Source organism: Ananas comosus, linkage group 15 (genome assembly GCF_001540865.1).
Source record: "Ananas comosus cultivar F153 linkage group 15, ASM154086v1, whole genome shotgun sequence".
Taxonomy (NCBI): domain Eukaryota; kingdom Viridiplantae; phylum Streptophyta; class Magnoliopsida; order Poales; family Bromeliaceae; genus Ananas; species Ananas comosus.
The window spans coordinates 7,509,176-7,532,636 of NC_033635.1; the positions used below are offsets into that span (position 1 = coordinate 7,509,176).

At 39.2% G+C, this 23,461-nt stretch overlaps 1 protein-coding gene across 1 annotated transcript in view; it reads left to right on the forward strand.

Moving 5' to 3' along the window:
* The window catches only part of LOC109721354, a 52,793-nt gene continuing 36,109 nt past the window's right edge, over positions 6,778-23,461 (forward strand). Inside the window, exons 1-4 of the mRNA XM_020248920.1 lie at positions 6,778-7,229; positions 17,851-17,941; positions 18,068-18,279; positions 18,359-18,386. Coding sequence (XP_020104509.1) covers positions 6,927-7,229; positions 17,851-17,941; positions 18,068-18,279; positions 18,359-18,386 — 634 coding nt within the window. The 5' untranslated portion in view covers positions 6,778-6,926. The remainder of the gene's footprint in view (positions 7,230-17,850; positions 17,942-18,067; positions 18,280-18,358; positions 18,387-23,461) is intronic.

The window sequence follows — 23,461 nt, forward strand, 5'->3', positions numbered from 1 at the left end:
CTATTCTCGTAGCGACGAGGAACATGCCGAGCATTTGAGAATAGTGCTTCAAGTCCTCCGGGAGGAGAAGCTATATGCTAAGTTGAAGAAGTGTGACTTCTGGCTCCGAGAAGTCGCATTTCTAGGGCATGTAATTTCCGCGGGTGGAGTTTCTGTAGACCCGAGGAAAGTTGAGGCAATCAAGGATTGGCCGCGCCCGACGAATGTCACGGAGGTTCGAAGCTTCGTGGGCTTAGCGGGCTACTATAGGCGGTTTGTGGAAGGCTTTTCAAAGATAGTGATTCCACTTACTCGTCTGACCCAGAAAGGCACCAAGTTCGTTTGGAGCGAAGAATGCGACCGGAGTTTCAAAGAGTTGAAGCAAAGATTGACTTCGACTCCGGTGCTCGCTCTACCGGTGCAGGGCGAGGACTTCGTGGTCTATAGTGATGCCTCCTATCTTGGGTTGGGGTGTGTGTTGATGCAAAACGGGAAGGTGATTGCCTACGCATCCCGTCAGCTGAAGAGCTATGAAAAGAACTACCCCATCCATGATTTGGAGCTAGCGGCGGTGATTTTCGCCTTAAAGCTGTGGAGGCACTATTTATATGGTGCCCACTGTGAGATCTATACCGACCACAAGAGCTTAAAGTACTTGTTTACTCAGAAGGAGCTCAATATGCGTCAGCGGCGGTGGTTGGAGCTGTTAAAGGATTATGATGTCGATATCCTCTACCACCCCGGGAAGGCAAATGTGGTCGCGGATGCGCTGAGTAGGAAGTCGGCGAAGAATCTCGCTTTTGATATTACCCAGTAAGCACCCCTATGGCGGGATATGAAACGACTGGATCTCGAAGTGGTTCCTCCCGAGATTCCAGCCCAGTTGATGGTACTCGTTGTCCAACCGACCTTGTTGGAGAGGATCAAAGATCTGCAACCTGCGGACCCAGAACTCCAGAAGGTGCGGCGAAACGTCGAGGATGGTCGAGGCGGCGATTTCAGTATAAACGCCGATGGTGTGCTTCGGTTTAAAAACCGATGGTGTGTGCCGAAAGATGGAGAGCTTCGCGAATTGATTCTACAAGAAGCACACNGACACTTCATTCGAGATTGCCCGGGAGGAGGAGCCTCACCTGCCCCTTCGATTGCATTGGCGCCGGCGATTCCGGCTCACCATGGAGGAGCTTCACCGACGGCCGCGTCGACAGGACGCGCGATGATGCCGCGTCAACCTGAGGTGGCGCGATCGGCCCCGAGCGGACGGGTATTCGCCGCTCAGGTCCAAGCTAAGGAACCTGCGGAGGCGGAGGAGCATCGCCTTGTGGCAGGTATGGTTTTGATTAACGGAGTTCGCTCCAGGGCTTTATTTGATACAGGAGCCACGCATTCATTCATAAGTAGATCATTCGCACGCATGCATGGCATACATATAGAAGCGAGAGACAAGTGGCGAGTAAAGGGCCCTGGGTGGTCGCCATTTAATACCTACTCGGAGTGCGCCTCATGTCCGGTGCAAATAGGCAGATGGATTATGCCAATCCGGACGTTAGAACTCACGAAACTAGAGGCGTACGATGTCATATTGGGTATAGACTGGCTTTCGAAGTATCATGCAACGATCGATTGCAAGAGCAGGGTGATCACGTTCCGTGAGCCAGGACAAGAAGAATTCACCTATCAAGCTTGCCAGAGCTCGTGCTTCGTCGCGACGGTGTCGGCGACAAGGGCAAGAAAGTTGGTGAGCAACGGCTGTGCGGCATTTTTGGCAACCGTTGTAGAAGTGGATCGAGTAGCTCCCATGTTGGAGGAGATATTGGTGGTGCAGGAGTTTCTGGATGTGTTTCCTACGGAGTTGCCGGGGATACCACCGGATCGGGAGATCGAGTTCGTCATAGACTTGGTTCCCGGCACCGCACCGATCTCGAAGGCTCCATACCGAATGGCGCCGGCGGAATTGAAGGAGTTAAGGAGTCAACTGCAAGACCTCCTCGACAAGCAATTTATCCGGCCAAGTGTGTCACCGTGGGGAGCCCCGGTGTTGTTTGTACGGAAGAAGGACGGATCGTTTCGACTCTGCGTGGACTATCGAGAATTGAACAGAGTCACGATCAAGAATAAGTACCCACTACCCCGAATCGATGACCTGTTCGATCAGTTGCAAGGGTCGTGTGTGTATTCGAAGATAGACTTACAATCCGGCTACCACCAATTGAAGATCAAGCCGGAGGATGTGCAAAAGACCGCGTTTCGCACACGGTATGGACACTATGAATTCACGGTCATGCCCTTTGGACTCACGAATGCTCCAGCGGCATTTATGGACTTGATGAACCGTGTCTTCAAAAAGTATTTGGATCGATTTGTCGTGGTTTTCATAGACGACATATTGGTCTATTCGCGTAGCGACGAGGAACATGCCGAGCATTTAAGAATAGTGCTTCAAGTCCTTCGGGAGGAGAAGCTATATGCTAAGCTGAAGAAGTGTGACTTCTGGCTTCGCGAGGTTGCCTTCTTAGGGCATGTGATTTCCGCGGGTGGAGTTTCTGTAGACCCGAGGAAAGTTGAGGCGATCAAGGATTGGCCGCGCCCGACGAATGTCACGGAGGTTCGAAGCTTCGTGGGCTTAGCGGGCTACTATAGGCGGTTTGTGGAGTGATTCCACTTACTCGTCTGACCCAGAAAGGCACCAAGTTCGTTTGGAGCGAAGAATGCGACCGGAGTTTCAACGAGTTGAAGCAAAGATTGACTTCGACTCCGGTGCTCGCTCTACCGGTGCAGGGCGAAGACTTCGTGGTCTACAGTGATGCCTCCTATCTTGGGTTGGGGTGTGTGTTGATGCAAAACGGGAAGGTGATTGCCTACGCATCCCGCCAGTTGAAGAGCTATGAAAAAAACTACCCCATCCATGATTTGGAGCTAGCGGCGGTAATTTTCGCCTTGAAGCTGTGGAGGCACTATTTATATGGTGCCCACTGCGAGATCTATACCGACCACAAGAGCTTAAAGTACTTGTTTATTTAGAAGGAGCTCAATATGCGTCAGCGGCGGTAGTTGGAGCTGTTAAAGGATTATGATGTCGATATCCTCTACCACCCCGGGAAGGCAAATGTGGTCGCGGATGCGCTGAGTAGGAAGTCGGCGAAGAATCTCGCTTTTGATATTACCCAGTAAGCACCCCTATGGCGGGATATGAAANATGATCGCGAGGCCACCTGGGAACTCGAGGAGCTGATGAGAAAACACCATCCTCACCTATTTGAGGAGTAAGGTACGGATTTGAATTAAAATAAAGAATTGAGTTAGTTTCGAGGACGAAACTCCTTTTAAGGAGGGGGGATGTAAGGAAGTGAATTCTCGAAATCCGAGGATTGTACTTCGTCCAGGATCGACTGACTGTCGAGAGAATACCCTTTGTGGGAGTTAAGAATGTCCGAAACACAAAAAGTGCCTTGGAGTTGAGTCCGCGAGAGCAAATGAGGCAAACTGCATCATTGGGTTGATGCTGCTCTCGGGGACCGGTCTCTGCAGGTGAGAGACCGGTTCCACTGGCTGGTTGTAGCAGGGTTGCATGATGCAACCGGTCCCTGGTAAGGAGGGACCGGTTCCCGAACATTGTCCCAGCGAGAGATGCCAAAAATTGGCTAAGTCCTGAAAATTTAGCTCTCGGGGACCGGTCTCTCAGGTGAGGACCGGTCTCCCAAGGACCGGTCTCCCGGGGAGAGACCTGTTCCCGAACGCGTGCGCCCGAGGGAAGCTCTCGGGGACCGGTCCCAAGTCGGGGAGACCGGTCCCTCCGCGCGAAAACTGCCCAGTGAGGGCTGTGCAATGGATGAAAAGTTGAGGGGTCTAAATGCAAAATGGCATCTATTAGAGTGGGCTGAGCCCTCTCTCTCCCTCACACCCTCTCATTTTCTCTCTTTCTCACACTCTCTCTTGCTCCCTCTCTCTCTCTCTCTAGAAAGGAAAGAAGAAGAAGAACAAGAACAAGAAGGAGAGGAAGGAAAAGAAGAGGAAGATCAGGAAGGAGAAGAAGAAGGAGACCAAGAGGAAGGCTTTGAGCACCTCCATCTCCCTCTCCTCTTCCCATTGGTGTAGCTCTTGAGGTAAGCTACTAAACCCTAGCTTTGTAAACTTAGGGTTTTTTGGGTTTTGATATCTTCGAATGGGTCCATAATTGGACCTAAGCTAGCTCTAAAAAAGATCATCCCAAAGCATGTAGGAGATTTATAGGTGGTTTGCTATAGGTGCAAACCTTAGGGCTCCAAATGAGGTTTTTTGTGAAATATTGAGATTGTCTCATTTTTGAAGCCTGGAACCTATTGTTAGGTCACAAAACGGGGGGCGAAGTCGATTTCGGCATTTCGCGAACCGACGTGGAAGTTCTCGGCAAAATCTGGGCCGGGGCTAGTATTGATTTGGCGATGGAACGGCATAATAGCCTTTTCGTAAGAGCTTCGCCGAGAGGGATTTTTTTTTCAAGCCTCTATCACTCGATTAGCGTGGGGGGTGTAATCCGACACTTTTCGAATCCTTTCTATGTCTTAGTTGCATTCAATCTCATCTCTTCATGTTGCATTGTAGGATTGCCATATGTAGGTTCCATTCCTTATGGACTTCTAATTGATAACCTAGTGTACTTGGAACGCTTGGTAATTTAGACAGGGAGGATTGGGTTCGAGACGTGAAACCTATGGTGCGAACGGACAGAGAGCAACCCGATGGGGTATTGATGACATAGGAAGTAGTACGATACGTGTATAGAACACGGTTGCTGCCGAATATAACTGATGACAGATGCTTAATTAGTGTAAATAACACTTAGAGGTCATGGACCTAGGGTAGGTGGATCCAATTAGAAAATGCCTTGTGAACAATCGAATTTAGAAAACTATAATAGCTATTGCATGATGTTTGGGTAATGATTGAATTCCGCGATATGTCGTGACCTTAGTGACGGGCTCCCACTTGGAGAGGATCGTTGGGTTATTGACCTAGTCTGTAGAGCCTCCTCACTCGAGAGGATTTGGATTGGGTGTTGACCTACGTATACAGTGTATCCTCACTGGAGAGGATAGATCTAGCTCACAGTCTGCGTTAGGGTCATAGCCATACCCAATCCCCACTGGAGGGGATTGTCGTCGAGTACTTCGAGTGTGCGAACTAGACCACTTGGAGTCCCGATCACATGGGGTCCGTAGACGGTCCCGGCCTGGGTGCAACTTGGAGCTCCCTCCCCACTTTGGGATTTAAAAAACAAAAGAAAGAAGGTGAGTCATAGGTGACCTAGGCCTTCGCACAGATATGGGGTAAATAGGAAGGTTTAAATGCATGAACATTGCTATTCGTACATGGATCAGAATTTGCTTAGCATGATACAAACCTTTATTATATGATTGCATGCATTCATATTCATGAATATGAGCATAGTAGCTATGCTTCTACTATTGCATTTACAGCTTGCCGATACATATCTATCATCTATTCAGTTGTTACTTGTGCCCACTTGGACCTAGTGGGGAGATCGGCAGAGTCGGCGGCCGAGTCCACTGGGAACTATGGAAGATAGTTCTCACCTCATTCTATTTCCAGTGGTAGGTACAGGGTTGCCGAGAGAGGACCGCGGCAAGGGCATCGCGCCCGATCAGTGAGGCCGTGGTAGTATAGTAGCTTTCCTTTTTGCATTAGCACACCTATGTATTGAGAGAGATTCATGTAGGTGAGGTTGGAGAGCTATGTATTTTGAAGATCAAATGTATTCATTTTGGAAAATGGGGTAAATGTAAAGAATGCAACTATTGTGATAGTTAGTAAAGTACTCTCTTTATTTCACTCGTATATCTTGTGGATTACTTGCTCTTCTTGTTGTTGGCACTGTTTGTGCCCGCGTTGAATGTGTATATTTAGAATTTAAAGTCCTGGGTAAATTCTTGTACACATATCTATTGTTGAGCCTTGGGCGGACAGGGGGGTGCTGTCCGTTCGGCGGTCCGTCGCCGCGGCCTAATCGTGCCATATCGGTAATGGTTTCGGAGCGGGGCGTGATATCTCTGCTGATTGGAATTTCGAAATCACCTAGAACAGCATCTAATCAAGGTAAACTTGATTAGTATTTATGCATAGATAAGTTAATTACTTGGAGAGGGAGTTATAGGAAATTCTTGTTATTGGCAGCCTTGGTGACCTTGTTGTTGTTGGAGCTGAATTCTTGTTATTGGAGCAGCAAAGAAGGCTTCCAAAGCTGAAGTGAATTAGAAGACATGTTCTTAAACTTTTGTCTTTATTCTTCTTTTATCTATCTTATGCTTTTATTTTTAATTTCTTTTACTTTTTTTATGTTTTATTTTTTAACTTATTTTTTTTTTAATTTTTATATACTTTTAATATTTTTTTATTCGCTTTATTTATTTATTTTTTATAAAATTAATCCACTGCACCGCGCGGTTATCTTCACTGGTTAGGCTTCGTTTGGGATTGCGGGGAGATTGTATTACGTGCGGTGAGAAAGTACAATATAAAAATATCTTATTTATTTTCATATGTAATATTACGTTCTGCTTATCACGATATTCATATATATTTTTATCCCTACATGTATCTCTACATATTTTTATTTTAATTTTATTTTATCTAGTAGCGTCGGAGGTCTCCAACACTAAACTAAATCTTATTTTATAATAATAATAATAATAATAATAGATAATAGATAATAGACGGACTACCACGTAGGCTACCGTGACTATGTACCTGCTGTAATTTACACGTTCCCGTTTCCTTCGCCTTCGGGGACATAGCAAGGAGAAAAAAAAAAAGAAAAAAAGAAAAAAAAATTGTAGATAAAGGACGCCGCTAGGGTTTCCTCCTCCTCTTTAATCTTCTTCAATTTCTTCTTCCTTCTCCTTCCTTATCATCCCCTGTCCTAACATCGATCTAGGGGTTGGGAAGAAGACATGGTGGTGCACGGGGCGCACGGGATCCCGCTGGAGGTGGTGGGCACGATGATCGAGATGGCCGACGTGGCGTGGTATGCCCTCGAGCACCGCCCTGGCGCCCATAAGGCGGCGGCGCCGGAGAAGGCGTCGTTATTGGGGGAGGAGGTTGCAGCGAAGGAAGCAGGGGCGGAGGAGGCGGGAGAGGAGTTGGCGCGGTTGCGGACGGAGAACCTCCGCCTGAGGACCCAATTAGCCGACAATCTCGCCCTCCTTCAGGGCGTCTACAAAGCGCCCTCCATCTCCAAAGATTGCCCTGCCGATGTGCGAACCCCTCTTATTCCTTCCTTTTAATTTAAAACGAAAAAATTATACCACGATTTTATGTCTTAGGCAGAAGTTTGTGATGTCTGAGGAAGGAATAAACAGTAGAGTAGGTAAGTAGAAGATAGAGAATATGGTTAAAAAACTATTTACAAGTTAGAAAAATAAAAGAGTGAGAGAAGGGTGAAGCTCTAGGAAGGTCGAGGAGGTGCGCAGGGAGGTAGAAACCATGGCTGTCGACGGCGAATGGTGGAGCACCACGATCATGGCCGTCCACGGCGAGCGGTGAAGCACCATGATCGAAGGGTCTCGGATTTCAAATAACACAATTGAAGAGCCGCCCGACAGGATCTAGGTTGAAGGAGTTTGGCAGAAGTACTGAAGGGGAAAAGCTTAGCAGATGGTGTGGTGGGAGAATTCAACCGCCCCGGTACAACCAGATCAATGAAGCCCAAGCCCAAGCCCAAGCCGCGGCAAGAGTAGCTTCTCCACGTGCCCAAGACGCAGTCAAACCTAACTTAGAATTGGGCCTACAGTAGCTTGCCCGCATGCAATTGTAATGCCCTTTACACTTTAGTCCTAGCAGTTTTTGTAATTTTCTCGAGTCCTCTGAGCATATAAGTAGTTGCAAGCACAAAATTTCATCAATGAAAAGTATACTGTCCTCTTTACCAATTCTCATCTCTCCTCCATCTTGTTCTTCTCCATGCTCTACTATCTAACCTCTCACTCTCCTCTCTAATCTCTTAGTCTTCTCTCATTTCTCCCCCAATCTTATCTAATTCCCTTTCTATCAATTTTTTCTTTTATCTTTTCCAACTCCTCTATTTCACCAATCATTTGTTACAATAGGACTAAATAGTGCAGCCGTCATCTTCTATGCCATCCACATCTTAGAGAACTCTCATCATCGACGGGTTGCAGATCATCCGGTTTGTTACAAATTGGTATCAGAGCTGTCCGATCCTAGGGATAGGTGTAGTGTAGTTGCACTCTGTGTTGATCCCTTGGATTGTTGAATTAGCAACGTGACAAAGCATTCAAGCTGCGAGAACCTATTCTTGTTGGATCTCGACAAAAGATCTCACTGCTAGGTCCTTATGGACCTAGAGCCGCAGGGTGAGGTGAGCAAACAGCACCCTGAACTGCTAAATCCCTACCTCGATGTTTGCAATATTCGTAGAAGGATCCCGCACCATCAAAAAGGCAACAGAAGGCTGCAGAAGAAGGGTACAGAAGCTAGGAATTACATCAAATGCTTGGTATACATTCGGTGAAACACCAGCTGCACCTTCTACTAAAATTTAACCATCGTATACCCACCAGGAATGTACCAAGAAAAGGGAAAAGGAACTTGGCACTGTAACATTGATTAGGATAGTGTCAGAGCCTCAGTTGAATCATTGGTGCCCGCGGCAAATTAATATAGCACTCAGCAAACCTAGACCAAAGAGAAAACAAACCAACAGCAGGAGACCAGTAAAAAGAACAAAAGAGAGCCTAAAATGAAACCAACCATCAAAAAAAATTGGGAGAAAAAAAAAGCCAAAACGGATTCAAGTTCACAACCAATAAAAGTAAAATGTTAGAAGGTACTAGAAAGAAGGACTTAACTGACCATGTTAAGTTCATTGAAGAAAGGCTGCAGCAACTAAGCATGGATCATGAAGCCCGCATTAATGGATTAACCTAGCAACTAGTAGAATCCCAAGAAAGAAGAGTAGCAGAGACATAATTAGAGAGTTAGCCACATTGCCATCTCAACTCAAATTTGCTTATAGTGTGCTATCGAGCATTCTAGAAGATAGGGATTGGAATTACACCGAACCGAGCTGCAACAACACACTAGTAACCAAAGGGAAAACAAAGGCAAGGGCATACTGCCTACTCCTGTGAGAGTGCATGAAGTTGAAGAGCCACAGTGGCCTGCGAGAAATCAACCGCAGCAATGACACATACTGAATCCGAAGTTAAGACTTCCTTATGTTTAATTGAGAAGACCCTAAGGGGTGGCTGGAGAATTGCGAGCAATATTTGACATGTATCGAATTCCCTGACAATAATGGCTTGCCATATCAACTATGCACATAACAGGAAAGGCAAGAATATGGAAGCAAGGCTACTTTATTAATAAACCGGAGTTAACTTGGACCAGTTCTCCGAAGCTGTTTGCAACAGGTTCGTAGATGTGGGGAAAGATATTTGATTAGGGAATTCAGCAATTGCATCAAACAGGACCTATAGAGAAATATCAAGAAAAGTTTGAAAAACTATGATCACAACTACTATACTATAACCCATGCCTAGAAAAAGAATGCTTCATATCATGTTACATGAATGGCTTGAAAGAAGAGTTAATACCTTTCATGGATATTGCGTACCCGGATACACTCGAAGAAGCCTTTACCCAAGCTAAACTGCAAGAGAGGGCCATAACCATGACTCACAAAAAGAACAAGTTTGCTCTTAAGGTGCCAGAAAGGCAATATCAGCCGTACAACTCAAGAACTATCATTGGAGCAATCCCCTACAATCCTGTGCAGTTTGCTAAGCCAAAGCACCAGGATCAGCTTAGGGCATGGTTGGTTGCCCGAAAGTAAATTTCAAAAAGTGATGTCTTATTGGGTGTTTGATTTGCGAAAGTGGAAATAAAAGTCACTTTGCAAAATTGGGTTGATAAAGTGAGTTATAACTAAATCTCACATTTTTGACTTAGGCTAAAAGTCCGTAGTTGCCGAAAGTGGAAAGCTTATCTAAAAGGTTATGTTTGGTCTTAACTTTAATTTTTGAATTTATTTTTAAAGTTGCATGTCAACTTAAATTTGAATTAAAATCATGAATTTAATTCCACATTCTGAATTTTATTTGTAAATTCAAATTCAACGCAAAATTTTTAAATTCAGTTTTGCAAATTATATATATATTTTTAAATTTTTTTAAAATATAAATTTTAATTTAAATTTGAATTAGAGTTTTAAATTTTAAATTAGAATTAAAATTAAAATGTTGAATTACCATTGTAATCAAATTAATTTAAGCTAGGAACTTCAACTTGAACTTTGAATTCAAATTGTTCCAAACTATAAATTGAAATTATTGATTGAAACTTAAATTCAAACTTAAATTTTTAAGTTGAAATTCAAATTTGAATTTAAGTTTGCATTTTTAATTTAATTTCAATAATGAGTTTTAGTTTGAACTTTGAATTTGAATTATGAATTCAAATGTTCAATTTGAATTGTGATTTAAACTCAAATTTTAATTTAAATTAAATTTCAAGTCAAATTATGAATTCATATTTGAATTCTGAATTTAAGATCAAATTGTAAATCAAAATTTGATTCAAATCATAAATTCAAACTATGAATTAAAATTTGAATTAATGTTTTAATTTTGGCTAAATTATATATAACCTTCTTGTCAATACCCACTTTTTCACTTTCCCACCCTGTCATTTAAAAACCTACACTTTGCCTTTTTGAAAAATGAAAAATGTTTACAAGGGTGTACGGTGTGACAAAATGAGTAAATCACCCTCATCTTCTTCATCTCCTCCCCAATCTTGCTCATCCCGACGACGGAGGAGGGTGAGGGCGTGTGTCTGGGCATGGACAGAGAGGTGGGCGACGGCGAGGCGGCGGAGGGCGAGGCGGGGGCCGAGGGCATGTGTATTGGCATAGATGAGGGTTTTGGGAGTATTTTGGGTATAAAAAGTAAGGTATAAACGGAACCTTAACAGAACACTGACTGCGGGGGCTGAAGTGAACATTTTTCATTTTTTAAGGGGACAAAGTGTAGGTTTCTGAATTACGGGGGGAACGTGAGAAAGCGAGTATTGATAGGGAGATTTTCTGTAATTTAGCCTTTAATTTTTATGTTAAATTTGATTTTAGAATTTAATCTTAGCTATGAGTTGCAACTTAAGCTTTAAATTGAAATTGTAAATTTAATTATCTTAAATTTTAATTATAAATTCAACTCAGATTTAATTTTAAATTTGAAAATTTAAAATTTAATTTTGAATTCTAAACATAAATATAAATATAAATTTAGATTTAAATTTTTAATTTAAATTATAAGTATAAGTAGTTTGTTTTTATTTTCATTGTTATACATATAATCAAGCAAACAATTGAACTAGAAAACTGTAATTTTTATATCTCACTTTATAGCCGATCAAACAATCGAACTCAAATGTCACTTTTGTAAAAGTTACACGAGCCACTTTTGAGCAAGGTTTAAAGTGCTGTGACATGGGGGCGTGCCGCTGTTTGCCTGGCACGGTACGGCAACTTCACACTTTCGTGCCGACATATGGTACCCTTGCGTGCCGATGGATAAGCATGATCTCCTACTGGCACGCTTTGGCACGGACTTATTTTAATTTTTGTGGTTTCAATAAACTCTTATAATATTATTTTGGAATATTTAATCAAATAATTATAAATATTTGCAATGTATAGCCTACTATACTTATCAATTAATATACTTGTACGTTTTTTTGTATGTAAAGAATAACTATACTTGATGTAGAGTAGAAATTTTTATAGGTTAGAATTTTTAAATGCAAAGGCATCTTTTTTTCTTTCTTATCACCATATTACAGTCTTTTTTTATAAAATACAAAAAAAAATTTAAAAACTATATGAAAAAATTATTTTAAAAAGTATTTGAAAAAATAATTTTTAATTAATTTTTTAAAAAATTATTAGATCTATCAAAACAATTAAGCAATAAATTATATGACAAATAAATTAAATAAATTTAAGTATCAATTGATTTAATATAGCTTTTAATTTTATCAGTATTTTCAATCTTTTAATGCAAAAATAAAATTTTATGTTTGATGTGCTTCAAAATTTGTTTATTGAATTTGATTTTGTTCCTCTAATTCACCAAAAGTTTCGTGGTGCAATAAATTTTGATAAAATAATTTGTGAAGAAAAAATGGATGTCTGTGGTGGCCTGAGCCTGCAGTGCACCACTGACATCCGAGGGGGTTGCAGGGGGTTTTGCCCCCTGCGGTATTTGATTGGATATGTATATTAAAAATTTGCCCGTATATTGATAAACAAAAAAATTAAATTATAATTTTTTTGACCTATCTAATAAGTAGATTTTCGATTTGCAATGTCTTTGGGAGATGTGGGGTACCTGGATGTTTCTTGGTACTCCTAAGAACAAAACAAAAAGGAAAAAAAAAGCAAAAAGCGAAAAAAAGTAAAAAAAAAAAAAAAAAAACAGTGCCGCGGCATAGTGCTGCGTATCACGTTGTCTTGTGTGATAGCAGCATAGTGCCGCGGCACGGAGGGCACGATATGTGCCACCCCATGCTGTACTGCCCATGCCGTATGGCACAGGGCGGCACTTTAATCTTTGCTTTCGGGCAACCGAACATACCCTTAATGAGAATGCCAATCAACATAATGGCAGCAAACAACTAATAGAGCATAGAAGAGCCGCATGGTTGTTTCAAATGTAAAGAGTAGAATCACCAGGCGTATCAATGCAAGAATAAATCTCTATTTAGTATGGTAGCTTTAGGTAATGTGCTTGAAGTGTATGGTGAAGATTGTATGGAAGAAACCAAAGAAGAGATGAGAATAGAAAATGACAAGAGTTAGAAGAAGAAACTGAGGAAGTGGGGCTATGCTTCAATGCTTTAAATGGAGAGAATCGACAGCGAATGATTAAGATTCAAGGTTACGCGAGCAAAAATATCCTAAAAATACTGGTGGATATCGAAATATGCATAGCTTCCTAGATTTTAGGACGACGACGAAGGAAGTGAAGGCACAAGTTGAATTAGTAGCACAGTTGTTAGTAATAGTCGCTAACGGCCACAAGATAATGAGCAAACTTAAATGCAGTAGGTTTACCTTAACCATGTAAGGACAGCCATATAAAGCTGATTGAAGAATCATCCGGTTGGAAGGATCTAGTATGGTGTTAGAACTAGACTAGCTAAAAAAGTATGGCCGGGTCACTTTTGACTATGCCAACAGTACCGTGGTGCTAGATATTGATGACCAATAGTTGCTACTTAAGGGACTAATTGAAGGATCCAAATTGAAGATGCTAGCTGCTAAAGGATGGTACTAGGAATGCNAAAAAGGAAAAAAAAGCAAAAAGCGAAAAAAAAAAAAAAAAAAAAAAAAAAAAAAAACAGTGCCATGGCATAGTGCTGCATATCACGTTGTCTTGTGTGATAGCAGCACAGTGCCGCGACACGGAGGGCACGATATGTGCCACCCCATGCTGTACTGCCCATGTCGTATGGCACAGGGCGGCACTTTAATCTTTGCTTTTGGGCAACCGAACATACCCTTAATGAGAATGCCAATCAACATAATGGCAGCAAACGACTAATAGAGCATAGAAGAGTCGCATGGTTGTTTCAAATGTAAAGAGTAGAATCACCAGGCGTATCAATGCAAGAATAAATCTCTATTTAGTATGGTAGCTTTAGGTAATGTGCTTGAAGTGTATGGTGAAGATTGTATGGAAGAAACCAAAGAAGAGATGAGAATAGAAAATGACGAGAGTTAGAAGAAGAAACTGAGGAAGTGGGGCTATGCTTCAATGCTTTAAACGGAGAGAATCGACAACGGATGATTAAGATTCAAGGTTACACGAGCAAAAATATCCTGAAAATACTGGTGGATATCGAAATATGCATAGCTTCCTAGGAAGGAAGTAAAGGCACAAGTTGAATTAGTAGCACAGTTGTTAGTAACAGTCGCTAACGGCCACAAGATAATGAGCAAACTTAAATGCAGTAGGTTTACCTTGACCATGTAAGGACAGCCATATAAAGCTGATTTAAGAATCATCCGGTTGGAAGGATCTAGTATGGTGTTAGAACTAGACTAGCTAAAAAAGTATGGCCGGGTCACTTTTGACTATGCCAACAGTACCGTGGTGCTAGATATTGATGACCAATAGTTGCTACTTAAGGGACTAATTGAAGGATCCAAATTGAAGATGCTAGCTGCTAAAGGATGGTACTAGGAATGCCAAAAAGGAGCCTGCTGCGCTGTGGGTTATATTATGCAAATTGGAGAAACAAAAGAACTGGAAGTACCTCGGGTGATTCAGGAAGTATTGCAACTATATGGAGATGTGCTTAAGGAGGAGCCTAAAGGGCTTCTCCCTATAAGGTCGTAAGGTCACATGATTCCCCTACAAGAAGGCTCCAACCATTCAACATTCGGCCCTATTAGTACTCATACGAACAAAAAAATAAGATAGAGAAACAAGTCAAAGGGATGCTTGAATCATTTATTATACAACTGAGTACAAGTCCTTACATTTCGCTAGTGTTGTTGGTCAGGCAAGAGAATAGCACTTGACAATTCTGCCTGGACTATCGACAATTTAACAAATGACAATTAACAATAAATATTCCATCCCTCAGATAGACGATTTATTAGATGAATTGGATGCAAGGTTTTAAGTGCCCGTCGGCACGGGCCGTATCCACCGTGTCGTACCGTGCCGACAAGTTACCGGTACGATACAGATCCCGTACCGATGGCACAGTTCAAAACCCTCTATTCTTTAAATTAGTGAGTAATTTTCTCAATAAAGTTCAAAAGAAGTGATAAAAAGACATAATAAATAGTTAGAATATTTTGTTGCTAAAGAAAATAAATATTTCACGATATTATGTGTCGGCACATAAAAATTTTTTTTGACCGGCACGTATCGGTACGACTCGGCACGCACCGTGCCGTACCGTGTCGGCAAGTTTTCGGCAGGACTCCTTGCCACGACACTTAAATCCTTGATTGGGTGGGCCAACATACTTTTCTAAGATTGATTTGAGATTCAGTTACCATCAAATTAGGATGGATTATTCGGATGGACATAAAACAGCCATCTAGATTCGGGCCATTATAACTTTATGGTCATGCCTTTCGGGGTGACGAATGCTTCGACTACTTTTCAATCCATCATAAATGCTATATTTTTGCTCAGTATCTTTGGAAGTTCTTGCTAGTATTTTTTTGATGACAATCTAGTTTACAACAAAACTCTTGAAGCTCACAAGGAACACTTGAAGATCACGGGTTGAATACCTAGGTTATGATATAACTCAAAAAGGAGTAGCCACAAACCCAACGTAGATTGAAGCTATGGTGAGTTGGCCAACTCTGACATCACTCAAAGAATTGATAGGGTTCCTAGGGATCACTTGGTATTATTGGAGATTCATTAAACCCTTGACTGAACTTCTAGCTACCATTTGGTTCGAGATTAAGGAAAAACTAGTTATTCCAGGGATAGGGTTAAGTTTAGGGTTAAGGTGGGGTTAGAGTATTTTTGTGTTTGGTTGGGGGTTGGAGTTAGTCCAGAATAGTGAAAAATAGTGTTTGGTTGGAGTAGGTGGGATAAGAAGGACAGTGTGTTATTATGAATAGAAAATAGTGTTTGGTTGGGGTTTGGTGGGGTTAGGTGGGGTTAGCTAATCCAGGATAACCCATTTGAGGTGGGGTTAGCTGGGGTTAGCTAACCCCACCCATTTTTAGAAGTGTTTGGGGATAAAATGGGGGTTAAGGGATTATTCCACCCCTTTACCCCCAACCAAACGGAGGCCTAAAGAAGGAAAAAATCAAGTGGAGTTAGCATGCTTAATCTGCCTTTGGCAACTTGAAGGAAATCATGACCGAGGAACTTGTTTTGCTAATGCCTGACCACACCAAACCTTAAATTGTAAATGTGGACGCATATAGGCAAGGATTATGGGTTGTCTTATTAAGGGGAGACCATATTCTTATTTAAGCAACGCTATCAACCAACGAAACATAGGGTTGTTGACATATAAGGAGTTTCTGGCGATATTATTAGCAGTAAGGAAGTGGCAGCACTGAGGCATTATCTCAACGAATTCATAATCAAAACCGACTGCCAAGTCTAAAATAATTGTTGGAACAAAAGATTACCACAATCGTGCAACAAAAAGGATTGTTAAGCTTAGGGGCCTCAACTATGCGATACGCTACAAGGCATAAGTATTGAATAATTATTTCTAAGCCAAATATGTGAGAGCTAAGTACAATGCGGGACAAAGTGCTACATCATTGGTTTGGTGGGAGCCATCTTTTTAATCTCTAGGAGTCGCCTCTAAAATCTCACAACGCTTGATAATTTTGGTCTATGTGTGTGGTTGGGTTAGGATCTGACAAGGACGTCAGGGTAGGAGTTATGATTGGGTGATTAGGGACCCTAGAAATAATAACTAGGCTTAAGAACTTTGGGCCAATGGTTTGGGCCCAACGAGTTATTATTTCTAGTGGGTTGGGTCGTTACACTCATTGTCGGAAAACTAACCACCCAATGAAACTTCAGCTAATCGGTGAACCATCTACATGTGTACTGATGATTAGATAGTGGTGAGTATTTGACGAGGGGCAAAAGAGAATCAGTAGTGCGACTCGTATCACCAAGGTGGAAGTTGTGTCAAAGCTCATCGTAGGTGTCTCAACAAAATAGGGAAAAGAGGACCAAGTCAGAAATAATTATTTACGAACATCCCCACACTTTAGCATCGGAAGAACGATAGGGGGAGATCAAAATCTAAGGGAAAGTAAAAGAGAAGAAGAAAGAGATAAAGAAAGGAAGAAAAGAAGACCTTTTCCCTACCTAGCCATGGCCGCTAGCGTAGCAGAGTTATTTACAAATAGTTAATCATATTACATACACTGATCATGTCACAAGATAAAACTAACATATTGCTCTTTTGGTTAATGCAATTGTTAACCAATGCAAGGCTAATTTCAAATGTAGAAGCGACTTGTTTGAGGAGAAATTAAATTTACCAAGATTCGCTAGGGTGAATTTAGAGCTTGATAGAGGGCCGTCTTAAAGAGATTATAGCAACGCATACCCCTTGAACTTGGTTGTTCCAAAGATACAAATAAATGGATGTAATGGATGAAACTATAAATTTTTTTTTTTTATATTTTGCTTCCGAGGGAAGTGAGCGAAGCATGTGGTAAAGTCAATTGGTTGAAATCACAAACGGATTTTGGTGTCAGCAAAAAGTGAGAGGAGCATATAATAAAATTAGTAGTAGCAAAGTAAATTAGTACTTTCATCTTCGGATGAATACTCCCAAACATCTCCTATTTTGGTTGGGCTGGTTCGATGGCTTTATACGAATTAGCGTTTGAGACCTCTAAAAATGAAATGGACAAATTCCTTTTCTTAGGAACACATACAAGAAAAAGGATAATGTAACCCTACCTTTTTTATCAATAAAAACCCCTTCCCAAACTGTACAAGCTTTTTCCAAAGCATACGGCATGCAATTCAATGAAATTGAATTGCATTTTTATATTTACATTGAGATAATGATGACCAATTCTTAAAATTTATATTTACCTCATTTTGCATTTAAACATTTAGTCTTGATTATTATTATTATTGTGATTTTTTTTTATTTGCAATGTTTAAGTGTATAGTATAGAATTTTCTATAAAGTTGGTAACTTTAAAAACCAGGTTTCAAACCACTTTGACAATTCTCCATTCTTTGGTTGGAATGCTGAAACTTGGTTTGCATAGAACTCGATTCTTGTTCTGATATCTTTGAATTTCATTTAATCTTTTGTGCACAGCTATATGAACGCCTTATAGCTGCAGTGGACAACTCAAGCTTCCTTGCTAACCTTGAATCACTTCATCGAGAGTCAACTGCTGGTCCAAAAGGTAGGTTCCTGTCTGGTGTCATTTGAACTCATATGTCCTCAAGTATTTGGGACATTTAGTTATCTACATTTTGATGCATTTGCTTCTTACGTTTTTTCATCTTTTATTTTCCTTATGCTGAATCAGGAAAGGAACCTGATTCCATGGATGTGCCTATTAATGTTGATGATGGGAAGGTGAGTTGGTGGGTTTGGGTCACTAGCGAGATTGCTCCCAAAAGCTTAGAGGAAGTTAGTGGAATTGATGACGAAAATTATGTCATCATTACTGAAGAGGATGTTGTTGATGGTATTGCTAACTTCATTGCTAGATGCATACTTGAAAACCAAAAATCTAAGGTATGTTTTCAAAGGACTTTTTATATTGGCCAATTTTCTACTTTCCATATTTTGACACTTTTAATTTATCTTATACCAGACATTATCACCGCTGGATCTGCAGAAAGGTAAATTTATGCATCAACCCATCTCTTTTGTAATGCTATTATTTGACTGCATATTATTCTTGTTTAGTATTATCTTTGTTTAATTTTAATTGTTTTAATTCGGTTGTGAAAATTCTCATTCTTATTGTATTTCTAGTGACATGACTAGCGGACCAGTGATAGACTCTTATCTTTATGCCTTTTGGTGATGGGCAACCATGATATGTGTCAATCAACGTGCTCAGCGTGGATTAGCATGTTATTCTGCTAAATTAATCTTGTCAGCTTGACTAGTGTATTCTAGACAATAACTCAAAATGAATGGCATAGCTTGAGAACCTTTGAGCAAGGAATTAAGTATCGCGGTACGTACCACGCCCCCTATTAATGGGTATGGTACAGGGAGGGTCTCTATTGGTATTGCGACATGCCGACATGTGTCGCTGCGTGTCCACACAGGCATGCAGTGTTTTTTTTTTTTTTTTTTTTTTTTCTTACTTCTGCCCTTTTTTTCTGCTAGACTTTTATCCCTTTCTCTTCTCTTCATTTCTACTCTCTCTTTCTCTTCTCACATCTCATCTTCTATTTTTTTTCTTTCTACTTTTTCGTTTCTTTTTTCTCATAATTTTTTCTCTAATTTCTTCTTTCAATCCCTTCTTTTTTTAATCACTTCGATCTTAAAAGAAAAGGAAAAGAAATAGCAAAATCGAAGATCTACTTATTAGGCAAGTCAAAAATTTTACAACCTATTTTTTTTTTCCATAAATTTAGAATATATTTAACTAGTAAAGTCCTTTTGTGAAGAAATATGAAATTATGCAAAGTTTATTTGCAATTTACAAAAAATTGAAAATAGATCCACTTGATTTAGTCATTATATAGTCCGATTTTTAATTTTCGTGGATGGATGTAGCATTTTGTATGATATTTACGATATTTTGAACTTTGAAAATTCTATTATTGGATTTAGAAACATGAAAATTTTAATAAAATCACAAACTAAATTGAGGCGGTTGATATTTAAATTTCTTTTATGTATTTGTCATATGGTTTATTGTTAAATTTTCATAAATAGATCTCACAAATTTTCTTAAAAATTTTAAGAAAACTAATTTTCTTGGATGAATCTTGAAAATTTGCATAAGAATTTTAATAAAGAAATAATTTTCTCTAATTTGTATTTTATAATTTTTAAAATTCCAAAAAAATAAAGATAAGTCAACAAAATTTTATCAGCTATGAATATTATAATAATTAATAAATTAATAAATTAATAAATATAAATATTAGTTAATTAATTAGTTAATTATAAAAATAACTTAATTTTTTAATTAGTTAGTAAATTATTTTAGTTAGATAATTAGTTAAAAATTAAATAGATTAGTCAAAATATTAATGGTTGATCAATATAAATATTGGTTATTGAATAAATTGATTAAAATATTAATTATAAATAATAATTTACTATTTAAGCAATAGGTAATGACTTAAACACATTAATTAGATTAATTAGTAATTTAATACTGTAATAAAAATTAGATTATACTTTAATTAACCTTGTTCCCTCTAGGCTTCGTTTGGTTTGGGTATAAGCAAGAACTAGGTATACCCGGGATAGGTACAAGTATGGGTTTTCGTAGGAACAAGGGTATTTTTTTGTTTGGATGAAAATGTGAGTATAAGTTGGAACTAGAAAAATTGTGTTTGGATGAAAATGTGAATATAAGGTGGAATAGTTGGTAGTTATAAATAGAAAATAATGATATTACCCCTATAATTGAATTTAAATTTTTAAACTTATAATTTTAAATTTAAATTTTAATATTTTAAATTTTTGAAATTTAAAATTTGATATTTTATATTTTTCAAATTTAAATTTTAAATTTTAAATTTTAAATTTTAAATTTTAAATTCAAATTTGTATTTTAATTTCTAAATTTTTAATTAAGATTTTTAATTTTTAATTTATANTTCAAAATTTTAATTTTAAATATCTAATTTTAAATTTAAGACCAAATTTAAATTTGAAAGATAAAAATATCAAATTTAAAATTTGAAAACTAAAAATATCATATTTAAAATTTAAAATTTAAAAATATAAAATTTAAAATTTAAACTTTAAAATTTATAATTTAAAATTATAAATTTAAAATTTAAAATTATAAATTATAAATTTTAGAAATTTAAATTTAAAATAAATCTCTCTCTCTCTCTCTTTCTTGTACTGGGGGTGGAACAACTTGTTCCACCCCAGGGTAAGTGTTCCCACCTATACCCGGTTGTACCGGGTAGGTGGGTGTTCCCACCTACTAAAAATCATGTTTGGGTACAAGAGGGGGGATAACCCCCTTATCCCCTCTCTTGTACCCAATCCAAACACTACCCTAGGGAACAAGCTTGTTCCAGGGGGGAGGGTGGAATAGCTGTTCTAAGGTTATATCGGGTTATACTAGCTTATTTCAGGAGTAGGAGAACTACTATTCTCGGTACGAAAAATAGTGTTTGGGAACATAGGAGGGAACAAGGGCTACCAAACACTACCTTGAGGAACAGCCGATGATGGTGACGATAATCGCGGAGGAACGACTAGTGGCGCCAGTTGTGTAGGAATGACCGATGGTGGTTGCGAAGTTGAAATATCCTATGATGATGGCACAGGGCAACTTGTGGAGGTGGCGGCGGAACAACTAGGCATTTGATGCAGGACAAATCAGGAAAATCCTAATTTATCTTGCTAATGATGAGCCCAAATTATGTTTAAAACCAAATTTAGAATTTTCTAGAAAATTTAGGGTAATTTTTAGTTTTTTCTGATGTTTAAAATTTTAATGAATTTTAAATTAATTTTGGGAATAAACAAATTCCAAAGAAAGAAGTACGATTGCAGCAAGGTTTAGACAATTTTTCTTTTTTGTAATTTTCTTTAAAAACGAAAATTAAGAATAAAGTGAATAAAATAGTCGATAAATAGGGAAAATTTAGAAAATTTGTTGAATTGTTTTAGAAAATCGGAAAAGCAAATTTAGAAAAAGAATAAGAGAAATAGAGAAAAGGAGAAAAGGTGAGGAAGGAAAGAGAAGATAGAGCCTCTTCGGAAGAAGAACTTTGCTGGCGCATATGGTAGGGAAGGAGAAGGATATTGTCCAAGAAATCCATCACCCATGGTGAAGTCAACTTGACGAAGAAGCATGCTTTTGTCCACCTTCTCCAACTTCACAATATTAGTTAATTTACGAGGTATGAATTTTATTTTTGATCCAGCACAGTCAAACGAATAAGTATTTTTATATTTGTCATGCCATTTTATGATCATACATGATACATCCATGGCCTTCTAAGTAGTATATGTGCGACTTTCATAGTTAGAACATCACACGAGACTTGTTGAATTAACTTACCAATTGAATATATAACTAGGCACTATTCTAGTGACTTTCAAATTTTGGTTATTCACCCATGCTAATTTGTAAGGCTCTGGTTGCGGTGTGGTCTTCGGTCTCAATTTGTCAACGGCTTCTTCAGAAATAATGTTGGCGCAGCTTCCCGAATATATAATCATTGAACAAACTTGTCCATTATAAAGAACTCGAATTGAAAGATAGTATGGCGTTTCAACTCTTTATCGTCTTTCGTCACGTGAGTTGAGAGCATAGGCTTAATAACTCCACAATGTTCAAGACTTTCATCATATTCGAGCTCGTGCACTTCAATATTATCATCATCATCTTATAGTATGACGTATAATTTTTCAAAATCATCGTCATGTGCTTGAGCCGTTGCTAAGTTATGCTGTTAGACACTGGTGAGCATAATGCCCAGTCTTGTCGCACTTCAAACACCTACCTTTTTTCTTTGATGCCTTTGAAGTTGATGCCTTAGAGGACGCCTGAGAAGTTGATACTGGTTCATCTTTTTGGACAAGGTGTAGTGATGCTCGAACCATGACTCACGATTACGTAGAAAGTTGCGCCACGTCGATGAAACACGTGCTTTTTTCTCCTCCACAATCCGATGTGCGACTTGAACTACATCAGCAGGAGAGGAACTGACTGGATGCTAACTTTTTAGCTACATTGGAATGGAGGCCTTGTCGATACATGGTAATCAGCAAATCCTCACTCCATGGAATTCTTGATCGTGTTGCTAGGTAGTAGAAGCGCAAAGTGTACTCCGCGACTGTTATGCTACCTTGAGTTAACCGAGTATGTTGGTATTGAATGCGCTATCTATAATCAATTGGTACGAATTGACGTTTCATAGCTCTTTTCATATCCTTCCACGTACGGATAGCCAGATAATGATGTTGTTGCTCGTGTCCACAAATACTTGATATACAACGGAGTATTGACTCTACAATCATAATTTTTGATTTTCCGTAGGCTGGTACTAGCAAACATATGCCTCTAGGCTATGAAACTCCTAGACATGAAACTTAACACCTTTTAATTTTTTGTAGCTTTGGTATGAGATGTAGTAGTTTGAGTTTGCAGTAGGGTATTTTTGAATATATTGAGGTATAACAGGAGATAATGTTGGGACGAAATGTCACGCCCCGAGGTCCTTTTTTGGATTTAAAAGTTGATGCTGCCCAAATTTTTTTTTTGAAACCTTGACCCCAGAGTATGTCAGATCCGCCACAAATACAGAAAATTCACTGTCCACACGAATAGTCTCCCCTGTATTTGCACGGCGTCGCATAAGTACAAGATACAACCACAAACATTCACCATTCACATTCACATTCGTTTCATCACAGATATGTATAAATCAACATCTATTAGTTTAAAATGTTTCCTATCCGGAAACTCATTTTAAAACACTAAGAGTCGTGAAAATCAATAAAACGTTTTCAAAACCGTTTCCCACACGGAAACCTTTTTCTTTAAAACACGCTACCACGAGGGGTAGAAAACCATTTTTATCTCATGAGAAAACTATAAGTTCTTTATTACATTCACAAAAAACTCATTTATCCAATTTAAGCAAACCTATGAACCATAAATACTAAGTCAATTATTAAAAAGACAGGTTTGAGGATTTTAACCAAAACGGCGGGCCGATAGCTCTATCGCTCGCTAAGATGCGCACCTCACGTA